This window comes from Schistocerca americana, chromosome 10, assembly GCF_021461395.2.
Source record: "Schistocerca americana isolate TAMUIC-IGC-003095 chromosome 10, iqSchAmer2.1, whole genome shotgun sequence".
In the NCBI taxonomy this organism is placed as follows: Eukaryota; Metazoa; Arthropoda; class Insecta; order Orthoptera; family Acrididae; genus Schistocerca; species Schistocerca americana.
The window spans coordinates 103850504-103877474 of NC_060128.1; the positions used below are offsets into that span (position 1 = coordinate 103850504).

The 26971-nt window shown below is 37.2% G+C and overlaps 1 protein-coding gene across 6 annotated transcripts in view; it reads right to left on the reverse strand.

The window, feature by feature from the left end:
* LOC124552514 (lysine-specific demethylase 4C-like) overlaps positions 1-26971 on the reverse strand; it is a 362897-nt gene that overhangs the window by 178403 nt on the left and 157523 nt on the right. For all 6 annotated transcript variants that reach the window (XM_047126804.1, XM_047126805.1, XM_047126806.1 and 3 more), the window contains one exon: positions 2242-2346. In XM_047126804.1, coding sequence (XP_046982760.1) covers positions 2242-2346 — 105 coding nt within the window. The remainder of the gene's footprint in view (positions 1-2241; positions 2347-26971) is intronic.

Sequence of the window (26971 nt, forward strand, 5' to 3'; positions counted from 1 at the left end):
ACCCTCAGATACAAGTTTTGCAACCCAACATCATTTTTCAACAGGATGGAGCTCCACTGCATTTCCTGGATAGGAAATTTCCCTTTCGTTGGAACCAAAGTGGACGATATTCCTACATTGCGACATCGTATAACTAATGTGATCGCAACAATAACAGAGGAAATGTTACAAGGAACTTGGCAAGAAATTGAATAGACACTCGATATTCTTCATGTTACCAATAGTTCCCATGTAGAAGTGTGTTGATGATAAATAAATAAATAAATAAATTCTTTCAGGTGCACTACATAGTGGTGCATTTTCCATTGTCCTCTCTCTCTCTCTCTCTCTCTCTCTCTCTCTCTCTCTCTCTATCGCCAGTACTCAAGATTAGTCCACAGCTTCTGCTTCAACTATGTTCCTGTACCATGGATTGGAGTACTGTTTCCAGTGAAAGATTTTACATGACTCATTATTTTGCATTGTAGATGCTACGTTTAGACGTCTTAGGTGAAGGCACCTGCAATAGACAATTATTCCTGCAACAATTTACTGCATTTAGATGATGTATTTAATAATGGATGTGTTATGTTGTGAACATTGAACAAGTAGGACTTTAGCCAAGTTTGGTCCTGTCTTAATGGAAGATCTGTGTTGAGAAATGATTTGTCATTTTTTGGACTGCTTACTAATTAAGCTGTGAATTTGCAAATATTTGTGCCTGTGCATCCACACACAGAAATGCAGTACTCTGAGCACATAGTTAAAGCGAACATATATTTTTAGGAATTTAAGTATTCTATGTTTATACTTCCATGGTAAGTTACAAAAATATAAAATTTTTTGTTTGCGGAGTGAGAGGTGATCTAAGATTGCTGTTTTTCTCAAACAGTTCACACTGAGCAAATCGATCAGTAGCGTATTTAGGTTGTCAGTTCACATTCTCAGGTATGTATTTAGGATAAAACACAGACAAGCAAAGGCTACTCAGTTACACTTAGTGACAGTCTGCATAGCTTATGTTCTTTTGGTTTTCTTTGAAGCAGTTTATTTATTTTTCAGCAAACAGCTACAGCTAGTAGTTACTACAGGGTTTAACCATTTGTGTAATTCCTTTTCAGCTTGTGATTTACACACGCAAATAAAAGCTTCTCATTTACAGTGTTTAAATTTATAACTTCTTTACTACTAACTCTGTTCACAACAGTTTGCTGACAGTATCCACATATGCTACTGAATATACCTACAACATTATATTATAGTATGAAACACGGGTCAGTAGATATGTCAACACTGAGAAGCATGAAAAACTGCCGCATTGTGCGAGGATGGGGGTCGAGTTTGGGTTTGTGCTGTGCACCATCACACATTCTGACAACCAACGAGTGTTCTGAGTGCTCTGCTGTGAACGTCGCAGCCAATGTGAGAATTAAACGTGATCTTAACATGTCATTCAGTGAATTTTATTCCAGTTGTCGAACTTGTCACGGCTGATGGTGGCGGTAAGAGGCAAAATCTGCACAAGCAAATTCCTGTCATTGTCTCGAGATACATAAACCTCCATCATTCACTGAACGTACTATAACTATTTGCAACATATTTCACTGACAGTCTCCACATAGATCAGGAGATATGTCATAAACACTGAGTTGTGCTAAAAATATTGCATAATGCATGAAGTAAAAGTTTTATTCTTTACTAAGACACTCTTGTTTATTCTTTACTAAGACACTCTTGTTTATTCTTTACTAAGACACTCTTGCAGTTGAGAAACTTAGGAAAATCCCTGAAGCCTGGCAGTGCTTTTGACAGCTTTCAACTGTGAAGTGACAACTGCTGTAGGCAGAAACAATAAGCATCTATAGAGCTACGAAGAGGTGTTACCACAGACACAAAAATAGCCTTGTAGACACGTGAAGCAGCTGCGGCCAGCATACAGAAACTGCATGCAGTCATATCACACTGAGTCTACTGCAGGACTATATATAAGGTTCTGTTTCTAAAAAAAAAAAAAAAAAAAAAAAAACAGGCACAGTGAATACCTGGGGAATGCAGGGCTTGTTGGCTATGGTAGTTACTGATAAAACATAATTATTTTAGTTCTACAGTTGGTTATGTTTATGGATTCTTATATCATTCATTCATAGAACCATTTTAGTTATTATCTTATGGTTGCCCTGTTCATGGAATACATTAATACAATAGTATTATGTAAGTAGCCACAGAGTTCAGCATGTCTTTTTGGCCAGGAAAGTGACTGACCTCCTTCGGGAGACAGCTGAGGTGGTTCGCTGCGAGGACTGTTGCAGGCCGGCTCCTCATCTGCCGGCACCAGAAGCGGGGCGGGTGAACAGGAGCTGCCATTGCCTGTAACATTGGGGACAACTCTATACCTCCACTCAAATAACAATACAGAGCATTAGAGTTCCTGTACGAGTGTGCAGGAATTAAACCTCTGTTAAATTATTTAGTCTTTTATTCTGTATAACCATTCTAACACTTCCTTGTGATCATAGTATATGCCATTACATTAAATGGTTAATGACGAATAACAATAATTTGATCTACAGTTAGTGGTGTATAAAGGAGGGTTCAGGAAGAGCAGATCAAAAGTATAACAAGTCATAAACTTAAAGCACATCTTAGAAACTAGGAAAATCAGAAGCTTTAAATATGCAGCAACGTTTGCTGATTTTAAAAAGGCATATAGTTCTACTGATGAAAATACATTATTGAACATTTTTAAGAGTTTGAAGAAGATAATAAAACAAGAATTACAGCACAATCAGTTTAACAGCTCATGCATCCAAGCTGCTGACAAGAATAATATACAGAAGAATGGAAAAGAAAACTGAGGATCTGTTATATGATGATCAATTTGTATTTAGGAATACACCACAGATAGACAAGCAGTTCTGGCGTGGTTGATAATGGAAGCAAAACTGAAGAAAAAGCAAGAGATATTGACAGGATTTGTCGACCCTGGAAAAAGTGTTTGAACAATTTAAAATGATGAAAGATACTTGAAATTCTGAGCAACTTAGGAGTGAGCTATAGGGAAAGACAGATAATATACAATATGTACAAAACAAAGTGTGAACAGTAAGACCGAAGACCAAGAACGAAATGGATGGATTAAATGGGGGGGGATATGGGATATGTAGTCTTTCGCTCCTACTTCTCAATCTATACAATGAAGAAGCAATGATGGAAATGAAAGAAAAATTCAGGAGTGGGATTGAAATTCAGGATAAAAGGATATGAATGATAATTCGCTGATGACATTGCTATTCTCAATGACAGTGAAGAAGAAAATAATTGAGGACATAGGTTGCGATTGGTGCTGTGAGATGAAAGAGTTGGCACAGGAGAGGAATTTGACAGGCTGCATCAAACCAATAACAAAAGGTAAGTAAGCTTTAACCAATACAACATCATAAGTAAAATTTATTGGAGAGCTGTCAGAAAAATTTGAAATAAAATTTAGAATTTGACAAGGAGGTGGCTTGTAACCCCTGCTTTTTAATTGTGCATTAGAGAAAGTGGTTGGGGAATGGAGGAAGACCATAAGTACTGAGGGTATGCAACTAGGAAGAAAGCCAAACAACATTATTGTAGATTGTCTAGCATCTGCAGATGACATAGCACTTATTATAGCCTCACTTGAAAGTGCACAAGAACAAAACACAGAACTGCTATGTCAAGCAGCAAAAGTGGGTCTGCAAATATAAACATCGGCAATGCGCCTCAAATGTTTAAGATAAATACACTAAAAATATATTTACCTTGGAACACAAAACTGAAACAGTGGTCAGACCAGAAATACTCTATGGAGTGAAAACTCTTAAGCTGATTGATTACAAAGGGCTCGATAAAAAATTGAAAGAAGAATTCTAAGAAAATACTAGGACTCAATATTAGCAGCAAATTAGAATACCGGTTAACACCTAAAACAGAACTTTATCTACAAGTTGCCAAGTTAATGGATGTACTGAGAAGGAATTAAAAGTCTATGAACATGTATGCTGCGTGAACACCTACACAAATCTTTACCAAACAATTGTAAACCCAGAATCACATGGCTGAGAGGAGTGGAAAGCGATATAAAAAATGTGGGTCGGCACAGACACAATAAGAAGCAGCATACTTATTAAAGAAGCAATAGTAAAGGCAAGCTTTTAGAATAGAAAAAAAAAACACGAACTGAAAGATGTATGCAAGAAGAGAAGCGTCGTCATTCTCAAGGAATGAACAAAGTGCGGGGCCACAGGAAACTACAGTTGAAAATAAAGAAGTGGAAACAATGTTGATGTATCGTACCCTCTAAAAGGGTTAAAAAAAACTAATAAATGATGTAACAGCATTACTGACTGGTACTTAACTTTAGGACGTGAAACTTAAAGCACTGTCGATACATACATATAAAACTAAGTGCCCTGCTTTTAGAGCTAATACTTCCTCCATGGTAAATGTTCCAGTTTTCCTGCAGACGTAGTTCTGCTGTGGTACAGATAACAGGTGCACCACAGTGCATGAGTGAAATGGAGCAGTAACTGGAAATGTACTTCCACGTGTAGGTAAGGGAGGCAGTCGACATCGACAACAGAAGGCGCTGAACGTGCGATCGAGGAACTGACTCGCACCAATAGCAGGGTGACTATTGCAGACATTGTTCAGCAAATGTGCAACTCAAGAGGCAGTGCTCATTTCATTGTCTGCAGTAGATAAAGTGCCAGGTTCTGTGATCATTGTCACCTTCACAAAAAGATGTGAGCTCAATGACCGGAAAATTAAATAAAAGCAATGTTGTACAGCATGAAAATGCAACACCCGATATGTCGACATTTTTGATGGGAGGGTCAGAAGCATCCACCCTACAGTCCAGATCTTGCATCGCGTGATTTCTATCTCTTCTTCAAGCTGAAGGAACATCTCGGGGGGGGGGGGGGGGGGGGGGGGGGGGAAAGAGATTTTCTAATGGTGAAGATGTTTATACAACAGTTCTCAAATACCTTCTAAAATGACTTTCAAACACTTGTTTGTATTCAATGTTCGCAACTATCTCTTCTTCAGAAATGTTTTTCTTGCCATTGCTAGTACACATCTTATATCGTCTCTAATTGGACCATCATCACTTATTTTGCTGACAAAATTGAAAAACTCATCTACTACACCAAGTGCCTTGTTTCCTAAAAGTCTGAGTATCACCTGACGTAGTTAGACTACATTCCATTATCCTTGTTTTGCTTTTGTTGATATTCATCTCATACCCTCCGTTCAGATCAATTGATGTTTCAAGCCCTTTGCCATTTCTGACGGAATTACAATGGCATTGGCAAACCTCTCTGTTTTTATTTCTTCTGTGTGAAGTTCAATTCCTACTCTAAATTTTACTTTGGTTCCCTTCACTCTTACAACTGCCATCTGGTTCCTGTACAAGTTGTAAATATCCTTTCACTCACTGCATTTTAACATTGCTACCTTCAGAATTTCAAAGAGAGCACTCTAGCCAACATTGTCAAAAGCTTTCCTGAAGTCTATGAATGTAGGTTTGCCTTTCTTTAACCTATCATCTACGAGTAGTTATAGGGTCAGAACTGCCTCCAGGATCCAAACTGATCTTTCCATAGTTGGCTTCTACTAGTTTTTCCATTTTGCTGTAAAGAATTGGTGTTAATATTTTGGAATCATAACTTATTAAATTGATAGGTCAGTAATATTCACACGTCATCACATGCTTTCTTTGGGAACTGTATTTTTATCTAGTTATTTGCCCAACAGGCAATCGGAGCTGCTGTTTATCACGACCACCTTCAATTCTTGCCAACAACTAACCAAAACATACGCTGTAGATTAATGTACACCATTCTGAAAGGTACAAAAGAAGATTCAGTACCACATGGATACAGCTGTTCTTTCTAAAGAAGTTCATTTTGTCAATAACAAACCTCGTGTGACAATACATGTACTTTAATGTCAGTGAGAAATTCCTAGATAGTCAAATGAGGTCAGCTGAAATGACACTGTATGGCATGAATAGCATATCTTTGTGCCTGAACTGAGTTGTCCTCAAATATCATCCTTTGTGACACAAAGAAAAGTAAAACAACTTGACTGTATCACAAACTATCAAACTTCTGACTACAAAGCTGGATGCATTCAAGACGTCCTATAGTTTAGCAACTATGACACTCTTGTAACACCTCACAGACTTACGTCTCTCGTTTCGGAAACAGAATGTAGTTACTTCTACTGCAACTGCATACCAGCTAATTAGCTGTGGACTAGAAACTAATTTCTCCAAAATACTTTTTACTGACTTGAATCTATAACATTTAGGCTCATGCAATTAACAAATATGAGGGCTATTTTTAAAGTAGTAGCTTATTTTTTAACAAAGAGGTGAATGAAATTACAGAATTTCTTTTACAACATTGTGAAAGTACACACTCGGATTTATTTTTCCACAGTTTCCAGCCGCATTGAGACACACATCATAGCATTTGATGATCTCTGAAAATACACAGTCGTACCATTCTGCCTCCTGCACCTGTCGTGTCGCACAAATTTCTCATACTGTATAAACTAGAATGAAACCAACTGTATAATTAATTCTCTAATTTTTGTTCTTGTTTGCTATATCTGCAAGGTGCATTAGTGAATATTTTTTCAAGATGTGACTGCAAAAAAAAGAAAATCATAGTCTGTCCAAAATAACTGACTTATTTTGCAAGACTGCCAGGTTATTTTGGTATTGCAGTATATTGTTTCACATATTTGTCAGTTTTCTGGTATAACGGAGTTAAAATAAATAAGATATGTACTTAGCAAAAGCTAGCAATACAAATACGAGGGCTGTTCAATAAAGAATGATCATAATCTTTTTTATGGTCATAATTTCTCGGCCCTAAAATTTAATCTTACAATATTCTGTTAGTTTAATGTGCAACAAACATGCCATAGTAGTTTCATTGTTGGGACTCCTGGTACCTGCCTGTGAGAGGCAGGCAAGATCAGACATGTTCCGTATCACCCACCGCTGCAATGAAGATAACGTGAGGAACAATATGCTGCTTTCGTCATCAACAAATGTTCAGCCGAGGCCAATGGAGAGCCTGTTCTTCCCTACAGCACAGCACAGCACAGCTCAAAGGTGGTTTAAAATGTTTAAAGAGGGGAGACAATTTCAAAGGTGGACCCAGTGCTCCAGTTACTGCCTTTATGGAAGAAAACATCAACACTGCTGCCGTCATTGTGAGAGAGGATTGATGAATTACCTTAAGATCACTTTCTGAAATACTGAACATTTCATTGAGTGCCGCCCACACGTTGGTGACAGAAAAATTACACACGACATGTGTTTGTGCACAATGGGTTCCAAGACTTGATTTCCAAACAAAAGGACATTCGTGTACAGGTCTGCATGCAGTTAAAGTTGATGTTAGAGGAAGATCCGGAGTTTCTTTCAATTGTAATCATTGCTGATGAAATTTGGCTTCATCATTTTTATCCTGAGAACAAACAGCAAAGCTCAATGTGGAAATCTCCTTCATCACCAACCCCCCAAAAATCAAAAGTGGTTGCTTCTGCTGGGAAAGTTAGATCATCTCATTCTTTCATAGTCATGGAATGGTTTTCAGCATGTTGTACCTGCACACACATCAGTAACTGGACAATACTACAGGGATGTTCTGGAAACATTGCAAGTCCGTATCAGGCACAAAAGACCACATTTCTGCACCACCATAATGAGCGGCCACATATTGTCAATGTTGTTGCTGAATACCTCTCAAAAATTAACGTGATTTGCATCCCTCACCCTACCTATATTCCAGATTTAGCCCCATGTGGCTTTTTTCTGTTCCCTAACATGAAGAAATGCCTTCGTGGGAGGCATTATCAAACTTCAGAACCAGTGGTGAAGGCTGCGTAGGTAATTTTGAAGGACCTCTCAAAAAATGGTTTCCGGCATGAATTTGAAGACTGGCAGCAGTGCTATTGAACAGCCCTCGTATTATGTAATATAATCACCAATCTAGCAGAGGTCTCGAATGTTCTTCTAATTTTATTCCTGATTTACAGGATTTTTGTTACCTGATGACATTTCTAACTAATTTCAAAAAAATCAGTTTCATATAAAATGTAGTTAACACACAACGATAATAGAAACAAAAAAATATACTTTAAATTTTTTTTTCACAGTTCAGTTTCAAAATTCTGGTACAAAGATATCCAACAAGATGTCACTGGCCGTAAAGCACAAAATTGTGAATTTTTAGACATTCAAAAGGCTATCTTATCTGCAAATATACCTGATTATCTAGGTTCAAGAACAGGCCTCTATTCTTAAAGAATTGTGGTAGCTGTTATTCTTTGAAAGAATGTTAAACTGGCAACAGTACAAAAAGTGTAGCTGTTCTGAACTAACAAAGAAAAATCAACTGCCACAGTACTGGCTTTCATGCTAATTTTAGTATGCTGATTGCAACCTGTTTTCTGATAGAAACTAGTTCACTTATGTTGCATTAATAATTGCCTGTCTTTGTTAATTAATGCTTTGGTTAATTAAACATCTCTTAAGGTATTTCTTCATACAGGGATTTGTACAACCTGGGTAACACACAAAAAGGCAGAGAGGGCTAAGGTAGCTAGGACTGCCGCAGTCATGATGATAGAATGTAAATTGCTGATATCTGGTGACTTTTTTATTTATTGTTTATTTTACATTTTGGCTTGCAATGCTGGAGACACCATCAGAGACTATAACAACTCAGAAAGCAGTTACAATCTGAAAGAAGCTCAGCAAGCCCAACTGTTTACACATGCCTGGGCATCAATCAGTTCATAACATCAGACCGTTGACTAAGATTGCAGAGATGCACCAGTAAAGATGCTGAATGAAATGTGTTTGGCTGTTAACAGAGCACCGTGTCAAGCCTTCAGTTACTACCATAGCAGAACATTGTCAAGTGACCTTTCACAGAGCTCAAAGGAGCTCGGGTCATATGTAAAGAGACAGGAACTGAAATTGAAGGTAGCAAAGCAAAAGCTGAAATGCTTAACTCCATTTTCAAATGTGCATTTACAAAGGAAATCCCTGGAGAATTGCCCCAGTTTAATCCTCATCACACTGAAAAGATGAATGAAATACATATTAGTGTCAGTGGTATTGAGAAACAGCTGAAGTCTTTAGAAGTGAGCAAAGCTCCAGAGCCCAATTCAATTCCTATCAGATTCTATACTGAATTTGCAGCAGAATTAACCCTTCATTTAACTATAGTCTACTGTAGACACCTCAAACTGTGGGCAGTTCTTGGAAAAACCAATGGTCACATCACTACAAGAAGGGTACATTGAGGAATTTCAAAGAAGAGCAGCTCATTTTGTATTATTGAGAAATAGGGGAGGGAGTGTCACTGTCATGATAACAGGATTTGGATGGAGGTCACTAAAACAAAACCGTTTCTCACTGTTGTGGGATCTTCTCAGGAAATTTCAATCACGTACTTCCTGCTCTGAATGCGAAAATATTTTGCTGACGCCGACCTATGCACGGAGAAATAATCATCATAATGGAATAAGGAAAATCAGAGCTCGCACGGAAAGGTATAGGTGCTCATTTATTCCGCACACTGTTCGAAAGTGGAATTACAGAGAATTAGTGTGAAGGTGTTTCGATGAATCCTCTGCCAGGAACTTATGCGTGATTGGTAGAGTAGCTGTGTGGATGTAGATGAAGTGTATCATGGAAACTGTGGGTGCCCCTCGTACCAAGTGATTTGTATTCCATGAAAACCTAGTACGTTAGTTTCAAGAACCAATATTAACTGATGAATCTAGCAATATGCTGCAAGCCCTTACATGTTACTCCTATATGGATGGCAACAACGAGATTAGACTAATCACAGCATGCACAGAGACACACAAACAATCATTCTTCTCACTCCATACATACACAGAACAGGCACAAGGGACGGCAAGTGGTAAAATAATGGCAGTTACCCTCCACCATGTACTTCACAATTGTTTGCAGATTATGGATTTACACATAGAAGATTTCATTACTGAGATAACCAAATCACTGTCATTGGTACAAACAGTAGAATCCTCTGAATGGACCCTTTCCCCTCTCCTGAGCTCTTCATTTATCCTTTCCTTTCTGTCACAGTTGGCTCTTAAAATCTGCTCTTTTGAACTTAATTTAACCTTTGTCACCAAGGACAGAGAACCTGGAGCACATTATGGAATAATGAGAGTGATGATGGCATCCAATGTTCCATCGCACGTAGCAGACAGTAATTTGTGACTGAAAAGTATAGACGGAACAATCTGCAAAACAGCAGTAGCAACGACACCTAAACTGTGCATTTTGGGACCATTCTTCTGAATTGACAAAGGAATGTATCGGATTCTACTGCCTCTGCCCTAATCTTGTCATATTACAACTGAGGTGACAATAAAAGGCCTTGGTAATTTAGCATATAAACCATACATTTAATCAGTACTACACTGAAGTTATAAAGAAGCTAAGAATTTCTGTCTATGTTAATGCTTCACATTTTACAAGTTTTTAGGACATCACGAAATTACATTATACCATCATTGTGGTGTCTACTCAATAATTATTTCATTAACTACAGCCACTGTGTTTCATGCATATGCTCGAAATTTTTTTTAGTTATGATTCCCACACAACTGAGAATCTGCCACTTATTGTTCTCACATTACGATCTCACAATAAATTGTTGAAGTTTACCATTCCTGACACATGTGGCTATAAACTCACAATTTACGAAACTACCTCTGAGAATCTAGCAAATTCACATTACGTACACTGTTTTCTGATTTAAATATATTAACTTAAAAGTATCACATTCCATAAGAAAACTTCTTTTTCCTGTTTTACATGAGTCTTTAGACCTGTAGGCTCCCGGCATTTCGTTGGAGAATTAGAAAGCATATCATCTCAATTCCAGATCACAACTTGGTATGAACCTTAAAATATGGAGTGCATGTAACATGTATAAATTTATGATAGATGAGGTAAAAGAAATCATTTATAAAAATGGTTTAGACATACAGTGGTCACGTGTGTGCAAGTTGTATGTGGAAGAAAAGAATGTGTGTGTGTGTGTGTTGTTTAAGTCTTGTTTAACAATCTTTTTGTTGTGCCTGCCTGCAACTCACCATTACCTCTATATGATGAGTAGCAACCTATCCTTTTCACAGTATTTTGGAAAGCTTTACAAAATGCTTTTTTGCAAAGAGATTAATGGCGATTATCATTTGTTAGTTGTCCAGTTTTGATTTACTCAGCTTTTGTGGAGTGCTCTCTACAGAAAGGAACAATGCAAGTTTGTGAGATTCCATGTCTATCTCAAACACAAGTAACGTAGCACGCCATTATGTCGATGACATGCAGAAAACCTGAAAAATCTTTTATGTCAGAAGTTGGAAAACAATTGTTCAAATAGTCAAACGTTTACACTTTCAAAAAAATGCCCAAGGCAGCTCTGAAACTGTATGTACAGTCAAACGCAAACTGTTGTTTATGTTTAATGATAAGTTTTTAATAACAAATAACTGACATGCCAATGAATATTATCATATTTTCCACTGCTGGAGTACATTCAGCGTCTAAGTCTGCACGAATTCAGACCTGGTCGTAAGCCACATGAATGAACGCAAATGCTATGCTGCAGAAATGAGTTTAAATGAAAATAACAGACATGTCAATCAATATTATCACATTTTCCACAGCTGGAGTACATTCAACATCTAAGTCTGCACGAATTCAGGCCTGGTCATAAGCCACATGAATGAACGCAAATGCTATGCTGCAGAAATGATTTTCAATGAATATTCCTTGTAAAATTGTATTTTGCCCAATAACAATGCAGTAGTTTATGTCAAATATTAAAAATAAAAACTTTTGTCGTATGGGAAAGTTGTACAGTGTATTTGGCCAGCAGAATATAGCTTTACTACTATTTAGGGAATTGTCCTACTACTATTTAGTGATTATTCCCTTATTCCTGAATTACTTACATAATTATGTTATACATGGTGGTCGGAAATAGTCGAAAATCTTGTAAGTGTTTTGCATGGTAGGCTGCACTGATAAATAATCATTAAGAAAAAATATTCAATAAGCTGCACTGTTTCTGAGTTAATTAGCACTGAAGTTAGCAAATTGAGCTGTTGCGTGCACAAATTTAAGTGGCTCAATAGAGGTGGTGTTGCCAAACGTGTTCATTTGGTTTCCTAAAACTGGACAAAAGAGCAACACAAAAATTGGGCTCAGGGTGATAGTGAAGGTCCAACCCGCGCCCAAGGCTGAGTCTTTCATGCGCTATCGTCTACACTGTGAGAACAACTGACACTAATTGTACCTGGCGGGCAGCTCGAATTTGCATGGTCAATGACCCAACTGGCTAACTTCAATACTAATTAATTCAGAAATGATAAAAGCACAAAAATTTTTTCTTAAAAATTAATTCTCCATACAACCTACACTGCAACACCCCTACACGCTCTTTAGACTGTTTCTGACTACCCTGTATAAACATCCCATATTAAAAATGTGTGAAAGAGACAGAGCCAAAAAGTGGAACTCAGAACATCATTTGTCATCTCGCGTCAACAATGTCGACTGTTGTGGGCTTATACAGACAGTTGATACTGTCCCTAGAATATGGGAAGTGTGTGCTTCATTGAAATTAATGCAAAGTTAAGTGGCAACAACTTATGGAACAGGTAAGACATGTGGCAATAATGCTGTAAGCTAAACAAACACAAACTGTTATACCAACCCAAACACTACTCTCTTGTGAACTATCACTTCACCACACTTACTAGTCCAGCACAATGAAAACGCACTTTCACTGAGGAAACACCATTCCCATTATGTCTACATGATTAGTCTGCAATTCACAATTAAGTGCCCGGCAGAGGGTTCATCGAACCACCTTTAAAGCTACTTGTATACCATTCCACCCTCAAAAATCATGCAGGAAAAATGAACACTTAAATATTTTTGTCTGAGCTCTGATTTCTCTGAATTTATTACGTGATAATTTCTCCCTATGTAGGTAGGTGTCAACAAAATATTTTCACAACTGGAGGAGAACGTTGCTGATTGAAATTTCATGAGGACATCCTTCTGTAGAAAAAAAAAAAAAGCCTTTGTTTTAATGACTGCCATCCCGGTTAGTGTAATATATCTGTGGCACTCTCTCTCCCGTTTTGTGATCGTACAAAGTGAGCTGCCCTTTTTTGAACTTTTTCGATATTCTCTGTCGTTAGTGTGAGCAGTCTCTTTAGTAAATCTATTACATGTTCTAAGTGTTCTGCCAATAAATTTTCACTCTTTGGCTTGCTTTCCGCACAGCATTATCTATGTGATCATTCCAATTTAAGTTATTTATATTGTAATCCTCAAGTATTTAGTTGAGTTTGCAGACTTTAGATTTGTGTGATTTATAGTGTAACTGATAACTGAAATTTATCACATTGTTTTCAGTGTTCATGTGGATGACTTCACATTTTTCACAATTTACAGTCAATTGCCACTTTTTGCGCCATACAGATATCTCGTCTAAAACATTTTGCAATTTGTTTTGATCGTAAGGTAAATGGCAGCAGCATCTGCAAACAATCTAAGAGGACTGCCCAGATTGTCTCCTAAATCATTCGTGTAGATCAGGAACAACAGCAGGCCTATAACACTTCCTTGGAGAATGCTGGACATTATTCTCTTATATTCTATGACTTGCTGACAGTTATTATGAACTGTTATCTTTCTGGCAGGAAATCATGAATCTAGCCATGCAACTGAGATGATGCTCCAGAGGCATGCAATCCAATTAGAAACTGCTTGTGAGGAATAGTGTTAAAATTCTTCTGGAAATCTAAAAAATATGGGATCCATTTGACGTCCCTGTCAATAGCACTCATTACTTGTTGAGAATAAAGAGCTAATTAAGTTTCAAAAGAGTGATATTTCCTTTCCCTTACTTCATTTCTACACCTGGTCCAGAATAACAAAAGTGACTAACACCTTATTGTTTACAAGGCAATTACCTTAGCAACAGCCAGTCACAGTACAAGTTTTGTCACTCTTTCCGTTCTGTTCACAGTCACCATATGATTCTGCTGCCTCAGTAGCTGGTTACCAGTTGGTTGCTGACAATTGTGGTCTGCAACTTAATTGTTGTAATTGATTCTTATATGCTGTTTTTCTGTTGTGGTATGTTTCTTTTAGTGGATATGTGAAGCCAACTTTGAAATTGGTTCAAAAAGTAATAAGATCTTGCAAAGTAAACTGAACACTGTACAGTATAAGAGAATGTAAAAACATACTCCAAAGCTGCTGCTACAGCTGTAAAGTGTTTGCACATAGTGGCAAACAGGCAACATTCCCACCTCCTGTGCTGAACTGTCAACACTTTTGTTATTCTCATCCAGCTATAGTAGAGTAAGAGTGAAGTCGTATGGTATGTTTGAATGGGAGGATCAGAGAAGTGTATTTAGATGTCTAACTGGGTCGGCTTTTCTTAGATTGTCCATGTTGCCACCTTAGCCTCCACAAAGGGGGAGAGTTACATCTCATCCATATCTGTAGAGTCTAGGTGGCTGTAACGGCTGTGTTTTCATTATTATGTCATGCTTGAGTTATAAAATTGTGAATCAACTCTGTTAGTAGCACTATATGGTCATGATTAGCCTCCACAATTACTTATGAGTTTACTCCTCAGCCATTACACAGGGGATTGACCTGTTACCCTATACAGGAGTACATAAAGTTAGAAATGAAAATAATCAATTTTTGAAAATATAATATAATTGGATAGATTTTATGTAATGCAGACAATTAGTTCAAACAGTGCTAATAAGACAGAGTAAAGTATTAAAAATGTATATCCCTAAGTGTTTTATTAAATTGAAATCGTTGCTAGAAAGTCTGTAGGTCCTTCTCAATATTTTTGGGGAAGAGATCTTTCACAAAAGTAGTCATAAATATTTCCAACAGTAATTTGCTTTCTGGGCATAATTTTCCATTACTTCTTTTTGAAAACATTGCTGGAGAAACTCAGTGATCAAAATAGAATATCATCTTCATTGTCATCTCCTTCCAAGGATAAGGTGGAGTAAATCACCTTTTCCAGTCCCTATCATCCATCTCTTACAAGGTCTACCTATTTCTCTTTTTCCAGTTGTGTGACAATTCTTTATCTTTTTTGGAAATCTAGTTTCTGTCGCTCTGTCAACAGGATTCTTCCATCTCCTTCTCTTCTCTTTTATCTTGCCATTAACTGAAAAGATCTTTAAATCCGATCTTATTGTTTCATTCCTTATTTTATCCATATCTCATGAAATTCAGCTCTGCTGCTTTTATACATGATTTTTCTTTCTTTGTTACTATCCATGATTCGCAACCATATACAAGACTAAGTATAGCCATAACTTTGCTGAATTTTACTTGTGTTCTTTTCTTGTTTGTCTTCCGAAAGTTCTTTCAATTGTTCCGCAGATAGCTCGATATTTATTAACCTCCTTCTTGATGTCTTCATCATAGTTAAAATTAATATCAGATTCTTGAGATACTTGTTATAAACTTTTCTTATTTATTGTTATTTTCGATCTGATAGGATTCTTTCCTTTGAAAGCCATTCTCTTTGTTTTATTTGCAGATAATGATGTAATATATTGCATTTTGGCTCAATATATATACTGCTCTTTGTAAATTATCTTCTGTTTCCTGTATAATTATCTTGTGATCAGCATATATCAGAGTATTTAATGGTACACCAGATCCAGTTCTAATTCCTAAGTAAAATTCATCTTTCCACTTCATAGCTGGATTGTGATCGTATAAATTAAATGAAGCGGGTTATAGACTGCACACTTTTTGAACACCTTTATTTATTAAAATTTCATCAGATTCTTTATGGTATTAATATGTTTTGGAAAAACTAAATGCGTTTCTAAGCCAAATTCCCAACATTTTTCAATAGTTTGCTTTATAAATATATTATCGTTACACTGACATCCCTTTCTGATGCCTAATTGTTCTACTGAGATCATTGCATCAGAGATAGTTTGTAGTCGTTAATGGAGAATTATTTTTATTTTTTTTTTTTTTTTTTTAATAAAGAAGTGATTTAAGCTGTGTTCCATTCTTCAGGTACAGAACAGTTTTTCCAAAAGGTATTTAAAAAATAGTTCCTCCCATTTGATTAATTTAGCATTACTGCCACCTAAGCCAGTAGTTTTTCCATTACATTTAATGCTGCTTTTAATTATTTTATGTCTGTTTGATCTACAGAGTTATTATCTATTTTTCTAAAGTAATTTTCTTAACTATCTTCACCATACCATATACTTCTCTAATGTGTATCTATTGATCTTCTGTTATTACGAGTATATTGATGCTTGCCGTATCTTTCTGTTTTATTCATCTGCTTCATATTCTGTCTTGTGTGAAAGTCGTGTTCAACATTAGCTATGAATCTTTCCCAGGATTCACAATGGTATCTTTCTATTAAAATCTTTGTTTAGAATATTTGAAATTAATTATTTATAGTCTTAAATCACAATAAACATGCCTTTACAATCTAGACTGTTATAAACTCTTTTCCAAGTCTCTGTTAGACCTTGGAACCTTTATTACCGACTCAGAGGTTTTAAATATTGGTATATTTGACTTCAGTCCAAAGACTAGTTTGATGCAGCTTTTTAACACTAATCTACCCAGTGGCAATCCTCTACATTTCTGCGCATAGCTACTACATCCTACGCCCATCAAAACCTGCTAATTGTATGCAAGCCCATTTTTACGTCCCACATTCTCTCCATTACCAAACTGACTATCCCTCGATACTTCAGAACATGTCCTATAAGCCGATCCCTCCTTTTAGTGAAGTCTTGTCACATATTTCTTTTTTCCCCATTTGGATTCGGTATCTTCTCATTAGTTGTTCAATGTACCCATCTTAAGTATTCTTAGCAGCGCGTTTCCATTCTCTTCTCATCTGAACTGTTTATCGTCCACATTTCAATTACATACATGACTATTCTTTCTGGAAATACATCCTAACATTTATGTTTCAGAAATGCTCTTCTTGCCGTTCCCAGTCCATATTTAATATTCACTTAATTTTGGTCATGTCGATGATCAGCTATTAAACAGATTTTAATATTGTATTAACATTAAATAGTTTATTTGAGAATAGCTAGTGACTGTTATAAAGATAAACATTAAGCACCTGGAACATTATCACAGAATTTATAAAGATATTTTAATTGCGGTGATCATTTCCAGCCACTCTGCCAGTCTTGACGTGTGTGTGTGTGTGTTATCTTTACAGTGAGTAGAAATCTATCCTTATCGTAACTGTTGATATTCCAACCTGAACTTCCCATGGTTTGACTCACTGGGAAGAGACATATATTATCAACTCGGCACTGACAGTGGGCGAAATTAATCTCATCTAGTACTTAAAAAATGGTGGAGAATGTAGTGTAATCTGTGAAAAGTTAACAGGGTGTTCAATAATTAAAACCAAAACTGACGAGAGTGAAAATATTTGATAATAGAAGTAAAAATGTTCCAGTATACACGTATCTGCAAAGGAATCATTTGCTACATAACTGCGAACTTGTGTTTACGACACACAACTGAATCCAGTGTGAAATATTGTTCTAAGCAGTACAAAAGAATTTTAATTGGAAACCTTTTGGTTGAGTCACCATCCAAATGGGCTCAAATTTAGCCCACAATTGAGGAGTGTAGCTGATGGACCAAGGGCAGAGGAACATTTTGCTGTCGACACAAAACAAAATCTAATGCACTGATGCAGTCTCAGATAGATAGGTCAGTTGGGCCTGTACCTTGACCTCGAAGATCGTCTGGCCTCATTGCTTCAGATTTTGTGTTTAGTCATCCCAAAAGTGCAGTGTGCAGCACTCATGTCACTGCACTTGAAAGAAGCGGAGCAACAAACGTCTCGTATAGCTTTACAAGTTGATTTGGGGTGTTTGAAAGAATAACTCTCACTAAAGATGAGTGTAATAACTCCTTTAACAGGTGTGAGTGAACAGTAAATTGTAACCTGTATTGTTTTCCTTGTTAACATAGGCCACTGGTAACTCGAACCCAATGAAATGCGATCTTAATACTTAAGTTTACATTTTAAATACATTTGTTCCAACTAGGACAATATTTCATACTGAAGTCAGTGACAGCTCATAACCACACATTTGTAATTATCTTGCCAAATGACTCACCTTTTGACCCACATTTACTGAAACATTTTTCTTTCTCTAAGGAGTCTTCAAAACATAGTAACAATTGAACCGATTGAAATCTGTATACATGTCTTTGGGATAACGTAGCAAGATGTCCAGCGACGCAAATCGTGTGTCATCACCTCCTCCTAATAAATTCAAAGCTGTGCCCTCAGCAGGCAAGGTGACACTCTCCATCTTAGATCTGATACTTATCCAGTTCCTCAAGTACAGAAAAATTGTTCACAGTTATGTGTACTGTGAGACACTAATTAGCCTATGCAAGTCCATCGAGAGCAAACAGCCTGGGCTGCTAACAAAGGGTGTGACTCCGCTCCATGACAACATGCATAGAGGTCACACAAAGTGTAATGGCCAAATTCAGGTGTAAGCAGCTCGAGCATCTGCCCTAGAACCGGACATGTCCCCATGGGAGAGAGGGGGGGAGTGCGTCAAAACAGACAACAAATTGACGGATAGTGATGGGACTGGTTCCTTCACATTCTGGGAACAGGGAATCCTTCGGCTCATGAAACAGTGTGATAGTTGTGCTGAGGCCTCTGGTAATTACTTTTAAACAAAAACTTCAATTATGCCCACAGTGTCATTTCATGCCACTTCTTTTGAACACCCTGTCATATTATCATATATTTTCACCTGTGTTGCTTTTCACTATTAATTACGATATACTCTGTATAGGTAATAGAATGGCCACAAGTTGGGGAAAAATTGCTGATTCTGTGCCCCACAGTTTCATCTACAGAACGTCCGAAACATTTGAAGTCAAATTTGTATCTACAGCAGATGACCATAAGTGATCAATATCACAATAAGGAACAAACAGCTGGAAATGAGTATTCAAGGTTACGGCACAACTTGGATGAGCAGTGCATGTGAAGCACATGGTAGTAAACTGCTGAACAACAAACAACAGCCTTCCACACAAATGATAGTGGAAAAAAAAAACTATGATGTATCCGTGGTAAGGTTTATCATAACCAGTTATGAAAGATGGAGCACTACTTATCACAAGACTGGGAGAGATAATATAATACCGATAAAAGTTTTCAGTTAAGTTGCCGCATTAAATTTGGATAATATCTCAAGTTTTTGATGATTGCCACCATCATCTCTCCACTGCAGTTCATGGGGAGCAGGGGAAATTATATTACCAGCTATACACACAGCAATCCGCAGAAGCATAACCTGACAAAGAAAGAATCACAGAGGAAGACTTCATACACCTTGCCATCCGATAAGAGTGGTGAAGACACAAGCAAAGCCAGACAGCGAGTGCAAACCTAATATATAGATGAGAGGCCTCGGCACACCCTACCTCCGTGATGTTATCGTAACACAATCTAGCCAATCAGCTGCCGTTCTCCAGTATGAAAAGTGAGTGCCTCACCAGTTTCACAAGAGGCATATCTAGCCTGTGATAAAGACAAGAGAGACAGCTCATTGAAAGTTCAGGATTTTATCTGAATTGGACAAGACGAGTTAACAGAGGATTTTTTATCTTAAGAATCCATTGCAAGCCAGCCATACATATTTAATATATATCGCAGAAGCATGTAGTAACAATGTTAGATAAGGAAAGGTGCTACTCACCATATAGCGGAGATAGGCAGAACAAAAAGATTCACACAATTAAAGCTTTCAACAATTAAGGCCTTTGTCAGCAATACACACACACACGCACGCGCGCTCGCACACACACAAACCCAACGCACACGTCTATTGCTGACAAAGAACTTAATGGCCGAAAGCTTTAATTGTGTGTTTTTATTGTGCCTATTGCGACTCAGCATCTTTGCTACATGGTGAGTAGCAACTTTCCTTCTCTAATATTGTTATATTCCATCCTGGATTTTCCACTGTTAGAAGGCAGTAGTAGCTACACAACTGAAAAAATGTACAGAGAGAAGCTATCCTACAGACACCACTCAAAAAAAGTATTACCATGAATATTAACTTACAAAGAAACTATGTCATTACAGCTAAAGAGAGCTGGCCAAGGTATCCAGAAAGTTTGTACAGTAGAATTTGAAGAGATGGCACTGGAAGATTCAACTATAAGCACCCATCAGTTTGGTCAGTGAATGCACTCTTGGAAGAATACAGTATGGAGACTTGACGGGGCACCAGCTACACCCCTGCCACAGTTGGGATAATGATTTTAGAGACAAGATATCAGTACTCTTTTTAATGCATGCACCAAGGCTTGCAGTGGTTGCTTTAAACAGATGCTATGTGTTTAAGTTTTATCTGTGGTGTGTAAGTTGTTTATGATGATTAAAAGATAAATATTAATCTCTAGCAATTAGTTCATTGTATGAAAATACTAAGTTCCAGATTATCTCTGTCTTGGATTTGTATATGCAGTTATAAGAGTAGCAGGTGACAAGGTTGTAGCCTATACCTGATGATATTCAGGTTGTAGCCCATACCTCATGATATTCAGGCTGTACACTGAGCAAGCAGTAACAGAAACTAATAACAAACTTGGATAAGTATTAAAATTAATGGGAAAAAAGCTGAGGTACAGGAAAATCCATTCCAAACAAGCAGTACTGTTACAATGACAATCTTACAATAAACTACAGCAGGCAGACACTAATGGTAATAATTGTGAAGAATGGTTTCAATTCCATGTAAAGCATCCTTCTGCAGGAACCAACTTCAATAATTAACTGCATATGCTATTATGTCTCTGTCTTTAACAGCTTTCCAGTAAATGTGTGCAAATTCTTTACATACAAAACATCAGCAAGAAGTACAAATCTGTGGAAAAATTTTCATTGCAAACCTAGGACACATTTAGTGTTACATACATTTGCAAGTATTTACAGTGTAAACAGTCACAAAAATAACTGTGGTATAAAAACATAATAAATGAACCTCATTTATTATTTAACTGAAAATACATCAGTTGTGGACGTGGGGAAAAATTTTGACAATGTTGACTGAGATATTCTCTTTGAAATTCTGAAGACAGCAGGAGTAAAACATATGGAGTGAACAGTTACATTCAGCTAGTACAGAAACCAAACATTATTATTAAGTGTCTGAGGAGACAAAAAGGGAGCATTGGTGGAGAAGGGAGGGTCTGTCGCCGATATTATTCAATCTGGGCATTGAGCAAGCAGAAAAGGAAACCAAAGAAAACCAGGAATTAAATTTCAGGGAGAAGAAGTAAAAGATGAGCTTTGCCACTGACAGTATAGTAATTGTACATGATCTGGACGAGCAGTTGAATGGAATTTGCAGCATCTTGAAATGAGAATATAACATGAACATCAATAAAAGCAATACAAGGATAACGGAATACAGTCAAATTAAATCAAGTTATGCCAAGACTACTAGATTAGGAAATGACACACTTAAAAGTAGAAGATGAGTTTTGCTATTTGGGCAGCAAAATAACTGACGTGGCCAAAGTAGAAGAGGATATAAAACACACCAGCAATGACATGAACAACGTTTGTGAAGAAGAGAAATTTGTTACAAATTTAAATGTTCAAAAGTCTTTTTCTGGAGATATTTTTCTGGAGTGTAGCAATTGTACAGAACAATAATCAGTTCAGACAAGAAGAGAACAGAAGCCTTTGAAATGTGATGCTACAGAAGAATGTTGAAGATTAGCTGGTGCCCTGAATAAATGTTTAATAACAATAGGTTTACACTGAGTAAATGTATATGCCATTAACTGTGATGATGACCAGCCAACTGATAGTCTGGTACTTCTACAAACAGAACAGGACCACAATTCCATGGCATAAAAAAAAAAAAAAAAAATAAAAAAACACATCTAATGCAGAGACAATTTCCAAATGGTGTAAGCTTTCTGCATTTTATACAATCTGCAATTTTGTTCACAAAAATTTTTGTTTGGCTATCCTGTCTGCTGTTATCACACTTTGAAAATTAATTATTAGTGAAACAGAAAATGCCAATTTCATTAAGTAGCTTACTTCCAACTGTATTTGATGAGTAGTAATGTTCCCAGTTATCAGTGAATGGAATCCGAGACTCCATATCTTGATAAATTCTCAATGTTTAACCATAGAGTACATATCGCAAAAGTGTTGAGAAGATAAAAAGAGGTAACCATTACTTGACAGTGCTGAGAGTCACCTATTCCTTGCTTGTGGAGCAATAGGCAAACTGAGAAACCAGGGCCTGCCCTTCTGCCTGCAGTGAATGGCATATAAGTAAAATTTTAGGTTCACAATACCACATGAGGAAACGTTCAGTGTTTCATTTCAACCACGGAGGTTGACAGGAAATATTTGAAACCATTACAGCATATATTTTTGAAAGTCAGTCATTACCATCACTGGCTACTCATGGGATAGCCCTGATTTCAAAGTAAAAGGCTAGCTTCAGGCCATATGCGACACTACATTCATTTACTTTTATTGAATATCAACGAAAACCAGAAGGATAGCATTACACAGAATACTTCAGAAAAATACAGTAGCAAACTCAATAAATCAATTTTTCATCCTACTGAAATAAATGTGTGTGTAGATTAATTTTTTAATTAAGATAGTTTTTGTAGGATTGTGAGAGTTGTTCAGCCTCGTTTCTTTATTAATTACGTGGAAGTTGAGTAAAAATGCAAAGTCTGTGATAAAAATAAGATAAATTGTGGGATAATCAAACAGAACAAAAACGTCCAGGAATTCAAAATAGTTAGAAAACTAGATTTTGAGAGTGTGTTTGTGACACAAAAATTGTAGCACGATTTACTTGTGCGTTTGGGACTGAGAAGCTACATCTATTTTCTTCCTAGACATTTCACAAGATTCCCAGGAATTTGGTTATTTTTACTCTGCTAAAGAAATTTATGTGTCTGTCAATTACAAGCATTTTGTATTCTGAAGAAAACAGTAACTGTGTCATTCTAACATAAACATTAAAAAATAGTAGGAAAAATATACAAAATGTACTCCACTTGTAATGGTTGTATTCTGTTATATTTGGCACTGGGTCTCTTCAGAGCTCAACAAAAGCATACTCAAAATTTTTTAGGTTACATTTACACATGTCAATGACGTGGTGAGTATCTGCGGCTGTCAAATCTCTGGTATAATTTATGAAACAAACATATGTATGATGAGATACAGGTGATCACATAAAAGTAATAATTTCATTCAGTATGGGTTGTGAGAAACAGAAGAATTAATTTTAGGTTGTTGTCATGTGCAAGATATATGCATAAAATATAGCCATAAAGCAAACTTCAGGTTGGAATATCAACAATACATGGAAGAGAGAGATTGCTGCCCACCATAAAAATGCCATGCTGAGCTGCACAGGCACAACAAAAATGCACTTGCACATCAGCTTTCAGCCAAAATCCTCACCAGAAAAGGAAACCCGTGCGCACTCGGCCACACACACACACACACGTGACCACCATCTCCAGCAGCTTGGACCAGACCAGGGTTTGCAGGGACTAGACTGCCAGCAGGCGCAGCGTAGGGAGACTGTGGGACAGGGAGGGTGGGGGAGAGAAAGAAAAGGAGTGGCAGGGGGATAGAAGGGGAAGGGGGGGCGGTGTTACGTTGGCAGAAGGTGGGACTCAGTATTTGGGAGGGGGGGGGGGGGGGGGGGAGATAGGGATAAGGTCATAGGACCGAGTGGGTGGAAACTGTTGTGTCTCGTGAGAAAAGTGGGTCACTACAGGACTACAGGGATTATTTCAGGAACAAAGAAGGTGCTGTAAGGGTACCTCAAATTTGCGCAGTTCAGAGAAGCTGGTGATGGAGGGGAAGATCCAGATGGCTCTGATAGTGAAGCAGCATATTGTGCCACAGCGTGGTCTACTTCACCCTTGGCCAGTTTGGCACCCTCCAGATTGCTGCTCCATTTTACGTGACAGTTGCATTCCAGCCGGAGCTGGTGGCTGTATGTGTATGAGGTGTGCTAGCTTTTGTGAATCTATCTTTTCCTTATATTGTTGATGTACCCATAGCAGCTTGTCATCTCATTACTACCTTTTTTGGAAACAGAGGATGTAATTAAAAGAAACAAACTAGATAGTTACTTATTTGTCCAACACAGAAGTTCCCTATTACACAATCTACTGAGTTTGTAGTGACAGGGCGTAGAAACTTCCAAAGTTATTAAATTTTACTAAGAGATTTGAATTGAAATTTATTATTGAGGATAAAGGTTTCTGCTACCTGCTTGTAAGAATGTAATTCATTTAGTTGAAAGAATGGTATTTAAAGAAAAAAAAATCACAAAATAAAACTTCAACAAATTAGAGATTATGTACAATTTCAACATAAGACATTTCTTCATGGAAAAACATCTCTTAAAAATAAGTGTTCTCAAAAGAAACTGTATATATATTTGATTTTAATTTAAACAACAAATACTATCTTTTGTAACACTGAAAGAATAGGCTCCAAAAATATATACCTTTGTTGAAATGAACTTGAAAAGTGTATTTTTCCTAGAAGGTTCTTTAATGAGCAGCTTAGATACAAACTGCACAAAATGCAGGTATAGTCACGTGTTTTTGGTGCATTCAGTAGTTCAGTTGCCCAGTCACTTCCCTTGTTAATCAATCAATCTTTGTAAAAACGTTTTTCCTGATGTGTATTTTCTGTATGCTGTTTTCTAGGAAATGTTTTTCAAGAAAATAAATGTCATGAATTTAAAATGGTGAAAGATATTTCGATCAAAATAAATAAATAAAAACCTTGCCCCAGAGCTAACAAAACAGAGTTGACCTGCAAGCTAAATATACACTGCAAGAAAAGATTAGTATATTCCCTTGGTATTTGTGATTATTTTTGCCAAATGATAAGTATATTGTGTAACACCGGTTTGAAGTCAGGAAAGAGAGAAGTTCTGGGGAAGCATCCTGCAGTTTGACTGAAGACACTGGGAAGAAACTAAAGCAGTGGAGCAGACAGGCAGAATAGTGCCATCGTTAAGATTTCGCTGTCTTAACCACTGAGCATTGACACTCACCAAAACACAAAATTTCAAGTATGTGGCATTAGCTACACAGTAGACTCGGAAGACAAAGCAGGTGACTTCTGTCTTGTCACGTACCAAAACAGCAGAGTTTGAAATCACCTCTCTACCGTTTCATATTTAACACACTGGCAACCCCAAAGCCTCTCGCAGAAACAGCAGAGGTTCACATCTGACGCCATATGTCCTCTGGCTCCACTCTGTTTGGCACAATATCTCTTCGGACGGTGTGTAAATTGCAAAGAAATGAAGTTTGAAACGTCAGTCGAGATACTGCAACTCTATTTCTTGTACACCTGTATCTATCCAGTCGAGAAATACAGATGAAAGCACAACACTGCAGGTACTTTGCATCAGGCGTGAACCCCTGCTGTGTCTGTTGGCAGAACTGTGGTAGTCTGCATATTAATGACCTCTGAATCTAAATAGCACACTAGAAGCTAGCGTGCTGTTCTTGCAGTGGCACACGCATATCACCACGCTACGATAGCTCGCCATCTCTCTCTGCAGGCTCACTGCTAACATGTTGTTGCTGGGAGATCGTACGGTGCAATGAGATCTGATTCCCGAATTTTGGTAAATTTCATCAATATGGATATGCAGTTTTTGATGGTACATTCTGTGGTTTTTGCATTCAGTCTGATTATGTTGTAGGTTCCTGCTTGATTTTTGGGTGGTGGTGACGGCACCATTCAGCCTATTTATAATTTGAAAGTATGCTCACTTGGCAAATTACTATTACTTGAACAGTGAATGTTGGGTCTTCATTTGGATCTCATACGATGTAAATTGTGAGAGTACTTATATTTGTTATTGCCTTCATTAGTGATTGGGGGTACATTATGTTTTTTAACAGATATATCCCTTTTTTTATTCAGATACCCACCTGAAGATGTGACCAAGCTACAAAACAGGTCTTTCTAAACAGAGGATCTTACATTCCACGAAATGAACATTCACAGTTGTGCTTGCCCAGAACAGAAAGTTGTGTTGAAGCTCTGTTTCAATGTAACAAGCAGCTGCAATGGAGAACTTGAGCACTGTTTTTGTAATACACAAAATCTTGTGGACTCAAGCAAGACAACACATCAAATTAGCCTGTGGAATTCAGTTAAACGATACATATTGATGGTAACAGGAAGACTAATCGCAGGACTGTGATGACAATATTCTGCAGCAAAGCGGATGTATGCAAACACTGCAGGAAATCTTGGTTTATGTCTGCTGCCAATAACTGTTATCCTCGAATGGAATATAACACAAGATTAATTTCATGCTGTTTCACTGATTGTCTCTAAATTTACACTCTAAACATTTTGTTTCCAATGAGAACGTATATGTTTTCTGTTAACACTGGACGTAAGAAATGTACTGCAAATGCACACTGTTTGGGCTGATTCTACCTATACATCACTGAAACAAAACTGAAAACATCTTCAGAAAAACAGCAGAAAAGTCACATAATGACTCTTTGGATGTAATTTCACATACATTGCCAAGGAGAGGGCGACACATGCACATGTGTGATCTAAAGATAAAGCTATACATTTTGCAGCACAGTGTGGTCGTACATACGATTCCTGAGCAGTGACATGTATCGCCAAGTCGCCTTAACAACCAACAGTACTCACAACTGGGAATTATAAAATAAGACATTCTAGGTGGAAGTGCAGATACTGTGTGGGATAATTATTTTTATTTGCAC